Source organism: Enhydra lutris, unplaced genomic scaffold, assembly GCF_002288905.1.
Source record: "Enhydra lutris kenyoni isolate GAN:26980312 unplaced genomic scaffold, ASM228890v2 scaffoldscaffold22, whole genome shotgun sequence".
Lineage (NCBI taxonomy): Eukaryota > Metazoa > Chordata > Mammalia > Carnivora > Mustelidae > Enhydra > Enhydra lutris.
Window position 1 is genome coordinate 9343435 of NW_019154106.1, and position 10407 is coordinate 9353841.

The 10407-nt window shown below is 42.8% G+C and overlaps 1 protein-coding gene across 1 annotated transcript; it reads right to left on the reverse strand.

Moving 5' to 3' along the window:
* Positions 1–2434: 2434 nt before the first annotated feature.
* On the reverse strand, positions 2435–7379 carry LOC111149421 (secretoglobin family 1D member 2-like). The gene is made up of 3 exons (XM_022506461.1): positions 7325–7379; positions 3636–3826; positions 2435–2461 (listed from the first exon to the last, which is right to left on the reverse strand). Exons 1-3 carry the CDS (start codon positions 7377–7379, stop codon positions 2435–2437), a joined length of 273 nt encoding a protein of 90 aa, XP_022362169.1.
* Positions 7380–10407: the final 3028 nt, after the last annotated feature.

The following is a 10407-nucleotide window of genomic DNA, read 5'->3' on the forward strand; positions in this document are numbered from 1 at the left end:
TAGTGTATATGGACCACATCTTCCTTATCCATTCATCCGTTGAAGGGCATCTTTGTTCTTTCCACAGTTTGGCGACCGTGGCCATTGTTGCTATAAACATTGGGGTACAGATGGCCCTTCTTTTCACTACATCTGTATCTTTGGGGTAAATACCCAATTGCAGGGTCATAGGGAGGCTCTATTTTTAATTTCTTGAGGAATCTCCACACTGTTCTCCAAAGTGACTGCACCAACTTGCATTCCCACCAACAGTGTAAGAGGGTTCCCCTTTCTCCACAAACTCTCCAACACACGTTGTTTCCTGTCTTGCTAATTCTAACACAGAGCCAGAATTAAGGATTACTGGAGGAAGACATTCTTCATCCCCACATTCAGTGGTGGTAATAATCTTTTACCTTCCTGGCTACTAATAGGTACTAGGAGAGACAGAACATACGAACCTTCCAGGATACTGACTGGCCTATAAGAATGCTCAACGAATGTAAATGCTTAGTAGTTTAGAAACAACAATAGTGACTAAAAAAATGTGTCATTTTGTGTTATTAACTTACTCAAAAGCACTCTGTGATATTGATATCAAAGAAAGGTTAAGTGATAACAGAAGGCTGTGTGTGTGTTTGTGTGGTAGTGTGATATTGTGTGTTTCTGGGTTTGTCTGTGTGTCATTGTAAAATATGTATTTGTGTGTGTATTGTTGAGGATGAAATGTGTGTCTGTATATAAAAATTTGTTTTCAGGTGTGTGAATTTGAGAGAGCTTCACAGAGGAAAAGATGTGAAATGGACCTTACTGGTGAGCTTGTAGGATGTCCTATTCAGGGAGAATATAGAGGCAAAGAGAACCTTACCTGTCCTGGTACAATTGTGTGACTCAGCAGGATACACAGAGAATGGTGTGTAGACAATTGTGGCTGAGCCTAGTGTCCTGGGTGCTCTGGGATAGAGGCTAAGGTGTGCCCAGGGATGGAGCCATGGATGTCCTTGTTTGCAATGCAAATGGTGGGATTTGCTCCTCCCAGCAGAGTGTCTGCAGTCTGGGTATCTCAGAGTTTGCAAGATATCCATAATCCTTTCTGCTGGGCCTAGGTGTGTAGGCTGAATATGGAATATGTTTCACAAAAAGGGACCAATTTGAGTGTACATATTTTCTGAGGTGTTAAAAACGCACATTTATTATAAAGGCATTGCTAGCTAATAATTGATAGTAATAGATAGCTGGATCATGACCTGAGCTGAAGGCAGATGCTTAACTCTCTGAGCCACCCACGCACCCCATCACTCCATATATTTTATATGAAAGAGACAGAGGGAGATTGGCAGGCACAGAAGAGAAAAGGCAGTGTGACTTCAGAGAGCAGAGATTAGAGTGATGGGACACAAAACAAAGAATGATGGTTTCCACCCATCAGAGCTGGAAGCAGCCATCAGTAGATTTTCACCTCAACCTTCCAGAGGGTACGTGGCCCTCCTGATGCAATGATTTCTGCAACATGTTATAGATTTGGGACTCTGTCATCCAAATATTGAGAAAATAATTGGTGTTAATCACCACGTGTGTGGTAGTGTTTTGCAGTGGCCAGTGGAAACTAATCTAAATTGTCTGCATCAGGTGCTTCATGGGTTGGGGCATTAGTGAGAAAGAGTGGCTCATGGAAGGTAGAACAGGTGCAGGCAGGCAATGCATACAGTTTTCTACATTTCTTCTGAAGTAACTGTGGAGTCTTGAATGGAGTGGTGCAGATGACAGCTGGATGGGGTTTCTGGAACTCAAGGTAGAATGTGAGGGAAAAAGCATTAACCTGAGGTGTTGAGTGGTCTAGATGTTGATGAGCAATGTGCATGTGCAGAGTCAAAAGGTTAACTGAAGGTCAAGTCTGGAAAGTCACTGAAAATTGAGAAGTAGATGGAAAATAAATTATACCAAATAATTCATAGGCTTGAACCCAGAGTGATGGTGTGAGAACTGAGCAGTTTCGTTGTGGTTGTGCTAAGGACACAATATTAATGATGCTGGTGATTGGGAACCACATGGCTAGCCAGACAATTAGGCTATGGATATATTTCATACGAAAGCATTGCAGGAACATTTTAATTCTGCATTACCCTAAAACTTATTTTTGCCTGTGGCCATGTGAATAGGAAGTCTATAATCTGACGTAGGATGATTCCTGAGCAAATATTTCCTTTTGTGGTCCTTGCTCCCCAGGCTGCCATGGGTAACTGGATACTTAGTCTCTGAAATTTGCTACTGACAACACCCAAAGGCCACTTTATGACAATGACCACCCCAACTCAAGACCAGAGACTGTGGGATAATAACAAGACATGTAGAGTAGTGCAGAGAAAGTGATTTATTGGGTCAAGATGTTGAAACCTTTACATTTTCCAGAAGAATAGGTCATCATTACAGGACAGTTACTAGTACATAAGGTTCCTTATTTACAGTTCTCCATGGCTTTTGCCTGAAAGAAAGAGAGAGAAAATCAGCCATGCTGCTCCTCGGGATGAAACCTTAACACAGACTGTCACTCAGAAGTTGTTTGGTTTTCAACCAAAAAAGGGCAAGTGGAATGGGCAGAAGGCAGGAAACCAGGGAGGATGATAAACTAAATACATCTGACACAATTTCAACAATGATGTAAGTAAGGAAGATTTCATTTCCATAGTCTGGCAAATAAAGCCCGAGTTGACCCAAGAGTAAGACTCAGGTTTCTAATGGAAGGAGGAGCGGCTCAGAATGTTTTCTCTCTCTGCTGTCCTAGGGCAGAGGACTTTAATTTTTCACTGCAGTGGGGATATGGGGGTGAGAGACTGGAAGAGGGGTACAAGGGGACTTCAGGAATACTGTTTTCAGGGAAGTCCTAGGTTCAGGGTGTGGAAAATCAACCTGATGGCACATGTCTTCTCTCCACTGAAAACCCAGCCTCTGTGGGCCTTTGTGACTAAAACTCATGACCTAGATCCAGCAGTGGATGGCTAAGAGACACTTTCAAGTATCTTATTTCTTGAGAAAGATGTAATCTAAGTGTTTCGCCTCTACCCTTGGCTTCAGGAGACAGAAAAAAGAGGGTCTCTGGACACAGATGTGATAAGGGAGAGAGTTGTAGGCAAGGAGTGATGAAGTGGGCTAGCCCTCGGCTAGAGAGTTGTAGGCAAGAAGTGATGGAGACTTAGCCCTTGGCTCTACAGAAGCTGGCAGAGTGCCCATCCAGCTGCCCACCGTGCTGACAGAGGGCCGGATTCTCTCCTTTCCAGCTGTCTCTCCATTCAAAACTCCCAACACCCCCATGGGATTCTGCTGTGATTGTGTCCACTTGGAGGGGGGATCTTGCTCACAGAAAAGCTCCCAGGCAATGACACAGCCACGCTTTGGTCCTTCAACATTACTGTGTATGTCCCCAGGTGTCTTCTTCCTCAGTACTCTATGGGGAACCTGTGCCCAGGAGGTGAGCTGAGAAGGAGGAACATGCCCAGATCCTCTGTGCAGTCTTTGTATATCTCCCCAGGTGTAATGTCATCTACACTGTGACCAGGTAGGTGCCTCTACCACCTGTGCCCCTGACAGAGCTGCAGCCTTACTGCCCTACAGGCTGCACAGCTAGTGACGACTTTATGCCCAAAGAAAACTGAAATTACCAATGTGCTTGAAATTAGCATCTTGTTCTCAAAGGACATCTGATCTGTGCAGGCCTTCACTGTCATCTTGGCCACAATGATTTCTTGAGGTGGGTCATATAGTATCTGAAGTGTAGCTTTGTAGGCAGGCATGCTTAGAAAGAGGAACTTTTCCACTTCAGTTACCAAAGCTGGACAGGTGATCCCATTGGCTGGTGAAGAAACAGAACTACAATCAATGTAAGGAAAATCACGTTTTCTCCCTGGCTCCCTGAAGTCAGATCTAGACAGGAACCCCGGAGGGCTTGTGATCTCATCCCACAATAATGCCAATGACAATGCCTGACCTTGGAAGCTGTGACCCCCTTATGTTGGAGAGCAAGCAGCAGAGCCAGTACTAGAATATAGGCTTACTCACCCCTGGTTCAGTTTTTTAAAAAAGATTTTATTTATTTAACAGAGAGAGAGCATAAGTAGGCGGAGCAGCAGGCAGAGGGAGAAGCAGGCTCCCCGCTGAGCAGGGAGCCCAATGTGGGACTCGATCCCAGGACCCTGGGATCACGACCTGAGTGGAAAGCAGATGCTTAAGGACTGAGCCTCCCAGGCATTCCCTTAGTTCGTTCAGTTTTTATCTTTTTAAAGCACATCCCTTCCTTTCTAAGTCTCTCTTCATGCTGAAATTATCTTTCTTTCTCTCTTTTTTAAAAATTATTTATTTCTTTTCAGCATAACAGAATTCATTGTTTATGCACCACACCCAGTGCTCCATGCAATACGTGCCCTCCTTAATACCCACCACCTGGCTCCCCCAACCTCCCACCCCCCTGCCCCTTCAAAACCCTCAGGTTGTTTTTCAGAGTCCATACTCTCTCATGATTCACCTCCCCTTCCAATTTCCCTCAACTCCCTTCTCCTCTCCATCTCCCCTTGTCCTCCATGTTATTTGTTATGCTCCACAAATAAGTGAAACCAGATGATAACTGACTCTCTCTGCTTGGCTTATTTCACTCAGCATAATCTCTTCCAGTCCTGTCCATGTTGCTACAAAAGTTGGGTATTCATCCTTTCTGATGGAGGCATCATACTCCATAGTGTATATGGACCACATCTTCCTTATCCATTCGTCCGTTGAAGGGCATCTTGGTTCTTTCCACAGTTTGGCGACCGTGGCCATTGCTGCTATGAATGTAGGGGTACAGATGGCCCTTCTTTTCACTACATCTGTATCTTTGGGGTAAATACCCAGTAGTGCAATTGTAGGGTCATAGGGAAGCTGTATTTTTAATTTCTTGAGGAATCTCCACACTGTTCTCCAAAGTGACTGTACCAACTTGCATTCCCACCAACAGTGTAAGAGGGTTCTCCTTTCTCCACATCCTCTCCAACACTTGTTGTTTACTGTCTTGCTAATTTTGGCCATTCTGACTGGTGTAAGGTAGTATCTCAATGTGGTTTTAATTTGAATCTCCCCGATGGCTAGTGATGATGAACATTTTTTCATGTGAAATTGTCTTTCTTTTTATTTAAAACAATTGTGTGCTTGAATGGAATGACACCTTTTTTTTTGGTCTTGGATATTGGGGGAGAGGAGATTTACTAATCAATATTTAAGTGAATGGTAGAGTTAGACCATTCCAGGGAGCTTGAAGGGGTGGGTTAATCTGGAAAAGAGGTTACCCTATTTATTTATTTATTTACTTACTTATTTATATTAGTCACCATACAGTACATCATTAGTTTTTGATGTAGTGTTCCAAGATTCACTGTTTACATATAATACCCAGTGCTCCATGCAATACATGCCCTCCTTAATACCCATCACGGGCCAACCCATCCCCCCACACCCATCCCCTCTAAAACCCTTTGTTTGTTTCTTGGAGTTCACAGTCTCTCATGGTTCATCTCCCCCTCTGATTCCCCACTTCATTTTCCCCTTCCTTCTCCTAATGTCCTCCATGCTATTCTTTATGCTCCATGAGTAAGTGAAACGATATAATAATTGACTTTCTCTGCTTGACTTATTTCACTCAGCATAATAATTTTTTAAAAGATAAATACTTTTAAAAAGATAAATAAAAAATGAAAATATTTCTTTTTTAAAAAGAGAGAAGAAGAGAGAGAGGAAGAACAGGCATGGGGAGTGGCAAGCAGAGGGAAAGGGAAAAACAGCCTCCCTTAACCACCTGAGCTGGTTAGGGCCCCCAAGTTCACAGTATATGTAGGAAGATGCTAGTTTGAAACTAAAGAATAAGATTGTGTCACTGGATGCAGATATGGTTAAAAAGCTATACACACTCATACAAACACAACTCCCTCAAACACAAAAAACATACAAACACAACTCATCCCAAACACAACTAATCAGTTTGAACACATGTGAAAGATTATCCACAAAGTTATGACTGGCTCTTTTCTTACAACAGTGATGTGCAGAACATCTTAGAGGGGGTGAGAGGCAGGACTGGGGCTCTTTCCTGACCCCACTGTAACTGTGTGGAAATCTGAAGTGACTTCTTCTCTTAGTGTGCATTCTCTATCCCTCCAAGTCTTTGTAACCACTGTAGTCAAGTAGGCTACAACCCTACCAGGCTCTGATTGGACGCCTGAACAGATGTCAAACTATGCAAAGGATTTGAGAGGTTTAAGTCAGAGGCAATAGAGGGAAAGAGGAGGACTTGAGAGAGTGAGATGAAATAGAAAGACTGAAGAAGGCTTGGGTCAGTATCAAGGGTAAGAAGCCATGCAAAAATATTGTGGAATGGTTGGCCATAATTAATCTAGATAAATAGAAATCTCACCCCTCCGAGTGTACTTGTTCTATTACAAAATACTGGTAACACTCTTGGAAAATGAGAAAACTGGTAGATATAGTGAGATCTACTCACTAGTAGATTTAGTGAGTGAGTGCTGCTTATTTCCAGAACCCCCTTGAAAATTATTATCAGAGATTAAGAGAACACTGGTACTTCTGGAAGTGAGAACTCTTTCCAAACCCTTCCAACTGTATCATTTTATGAGTCTGAATCCATGAGTGAAAAAGCTGTGGACTCCACTACCACCTGAAAAACTCTGGGGAGGAGAATGTCTGCGAACTACCAGTTATCAGTTTGGCAGCCAAAGCTAGACCCTTGACACTGTTAATCTCAGTCCATTGCTATAGCTACTCTTGTGGTATCTGTTGAACCCAATGATAAAAGAGGACTTGGAGGGGCGCCTGGGTGGCTCAGTGGGTTAAAACCTCTGCCTTTGGCTCAGGTCATGATCTCAGGGTCCTGGAATCAAGCCCCACATCAAGCTCTCTCCTCAGTGGGCAGCCTGCTCCTCCCTCTCTCTCTGCCTGCCTCTCTGCCTACTTGTGATCTCTGTCAAATAAATAAATAAAATCTTAAAAAAAAAAAGGGACTTGGAGAGATAAAGCATTTTGTTGAAGATAGGTTCTGGTAAGTGGCAGAACCATGATTCAAACCTAAATCCATGTCCTCTTGCTTCTGAAACACAGATCACAGATAAGGAGAGAGGTTTCAGTGAAAAACTTAAAATTTGTCTGCAATAATTTTTAAAACTTCCAGGGTGTTGGGCACTGAGAAAAAGAGCATGGGTTTTGGAGGTGGGGTGGGGGAGTAAAAAACGGGAAAGCCACTTCGGTTCACCTAGTTCAGAGAAGGGTACTCACCAGGGCTGGTGCCTGTCTGATGAGAAATGATACTCACCCTTGGAACAGCAAAGAGCCAGAGTGACCAGCAGAACACTCAGGAACAGCCTCATGGTTTGTTTTGCTTTGAGTTTTTAGCTTTAGTGAAAAGAAACTAGAAGCTGAAACAGGATGCTGGAGAGCTCAGGAGAATTTATACATAGAGAGCCTCCCTGGTGTTGCCCAAATAAACATGTGGTTGGGCCACAGTTCTGGCTTCCAGCCCTCCATTCCTCTCTCAGGTCTCATGCCATCTATTGAAGTCACAGACCCCAAAGTCATGATCAGAGTTCCTGTTTATAGGCATTGCTGGCAGCATGCACCTCTCCTTTGTAGCAAACACTGAGATTGTAATTTTACAAATGTATGGCCAATTAATTGATGCACACCCACCCTGGATGTTAGCTCCTGAACTGCAGTGGTAGCCTCTGGTTTTGCTCATCCTTACTTAACATATGGTTGGCACACAGGAGAGGAAAAGCAAATATTCTTGGAATAAATGAATAAGTATGAATCAACAAACTACTAAAGTTGGCTGGGATGTATCTTCAGTATGAAATGATGCCTGCCATGCCAAGTTTCCCTCTGGGCAGGTGAGGGAGAAAGGTTATTACCTTGGTGACCCCAGTGGGAGTAATGAGTGGTTTTCTGTAACTCAGGGGAAGACAATGCCAAGAGGAAGGCTACCTCAATAGTAATTTCTTATTCTAAGCTAACATTTTAAAAAAATCAAAAGAAATTTGAAATCAAATCAGGCTCTACATGGAGAAGAAGAAGCTCCTTCTTAGTTTTACTTGTCACCTGGAAGGGTCACACATTGGAGTCCCAGGATCCAGGCAATAGAGCTCCCCACAGGGGCTCTTCCTCTACCTCTCCCCAACTATAAGCAGTGTGCTCTATGGAACACAGAGAAGGTGTGGAAAATTCTTATTAAAGGCATTGGAATATCTGGTTATCCAGAGGAGCATATGGGAGGGCCATTCAAGAGTATATAGAATTCTTCCTGGAAGAAATGGCTGGGGGAGTGATGGTGAGGGAACAGCATGAGGGGAGATGAGAAGGCATAAACCATGTTTCTGAGGGAATATCAGGTACTTAGGTTACCCCGAAACATATACTACACACAACAATGCATGGTGGCAGTGGAAAGGCTTTGTGGCTGGAGAGATGGGATGGGTCAAATCGAGGAGAGTTTCCATTGTACTCTGTGGGGGCAGAATGGTGATGGGGTGAGACACATCTAGGTTTATTGGCATTAGTGCTTTCATGCTGAGCTTCAGATCACATGTCAAAATCACATGGGCTTTTTACACCCATTATGATAGCTACTGTAAAAAAAGAATGAAAGAAGGAATAAGTGTTGGCAGGGATTTGAAGGAACAAGATCCCTTGTATATTTTAGTGGGAAGGTAAAATGGTGTAGCCTCTGAGAATAAGTGCCTGGAGGTCCTTTCAAAAATTAAAAGGAAAGTTAATATGATCAGTGGAAATGACCTTTCAGTACCTGTACAAAAGAATTGAAAGCAGAGTCCCAAACATATTTGCGTACTCATGTTTATAGCAGCATTATTCACAATAACCAAGAGGTGGAAAGAACCCAGTGTTTATGGGGTACATACATAAAATATAGGATTAGTCACATTCAGATATATAAAAACAAGGAAAGCCTGTCACATGCTACAACATGGGTGAACCTTAAAGCCAGTACACTAAGGAACAGAAACCAGTAAAAGGAGAAAATACTGATGATTCGACAAATATGAGGTTCCTAGAGTAGTCAATTTCATAGAAATAGAGAGTAAATGGTGGTTGCCAGGGGTTGGGGGAAGTAAAATATCACGTTCAATAAAAATTGAGTCATCTACAATAACAGTGGGCTGATGATATCTGGAAACATACCGCTGTAGTCCTCCCTACAGGTTCTTTGGGTTGCAACCCTCCAGTAGCCAATAATAATAGCGGTAATAAAATTAATAGCACTTATTTTTGCTTGCTACCTATGACCAGAGAATGTGGAAACCTAATTTATCATCTTCAGTCATTGCTACAAATCTCCAAGGCATTAGGTTTCCTATTTAAAGATTTTTGTTTATTTATTTGACAGAGATCACAAGTAGGCAGAGAGGCAGGCAGAGAGAGAGGAGGAGGAAGCAGGCTCCCTGCTGAGCAGAGACCCTGTTGCGGGGCTCGATCCCAGGACCCTGGGACCATGACCAGAGCTTAAGGCAGAGGATTTAACCCACTGAGCCTCCCAGGCGCCCCTAGGTTTCCTATTTAACAGTTGAGCCAACTAAGCTGCAGAAAGTAAAAACTTGCTCGATCTTGTTCAGTTTGGAAGCCAGTAGGTCTAGCTCAGACAGGATGGTATGTGAATTAAAAATTAACAAAGTAACAAAGTGATGCTCTCAGGGAAGGCTGGAGGTGATGATGACCTGTCAGATGAAACAGAGGTATGTGGCAGTGAGGTTCTCTGCTTGGATCTCAGTTTCTGACTCAGTTGAATTCTTCTGAGTGATGATCCTCAAGGTACTTTCTTCATTTCTCTCTCCAGTTCTCTTCTTTTTTACTTAAAAAATAAAAAGATAAATTGCTGTCGACAGCAAATGCTCTCAGGGATGTGGAGCAACAGGAGCTCTCATTCGTTGTGGGATGCAGATTGGCACAGCTACTTTGGAAAAAGGTTAGCAGTTTCTTATAAAAGTAAACATTGTGACCAATGATCTAGCAATTGCATTTCTTGGTATTTATGCTAAGAACTGAAGACAAGTCTACATGGAATCTGCATGTGTTGTTCATGGCACTTTCATTAATAGTTGCCTAAATTCAGATGCAATCCAGATTTTCTTCTGTAGGTCAATGGATAAAGAAACTGTGGTACCTTCAGACAATGGAATATAGTTCTAACATTCTTTGGAATTGATCTCTTTTTTATTTTCTGTTTTATTTTATTAACATATAATGTATTATTTGCTTCAGGGGTACAGGTCTGTGAATCATCAGTCTTACACAATTCACAGCACTCACCATAGCACATACCCTCCCCAATGTCCATAACCCAGCCGCCCTATCCCTCCCCACAACCACCCAGCAACCCTCAGTTTG

Excerpts from the sequence above, each read along its gene's own strand:
- LOC111149421 (XM_022506461.1), bottom strand. The coding sequence starts at position 7,379 with ATGAGGCTGTTCCTGAGTGTTCTGCTGGTCACTCTGGCTCTTTGCTGT. Across the intron at positions 3,827-7,324 it reads GGCTCTTTGCTGTTCCAAGG|CCAATGGGATCACCTGTCCA; the intron begins GTGAGTATCATT and ends TTTCTTCACCAG. Across the intron at positions 2,462-3,635 it reads TGCTAATTTCAAGCACATTG|GCAAAAGCCATGGAGAACTG; the intron begins GTAATTTCAGTT and ends TCTTTCTTTCAG.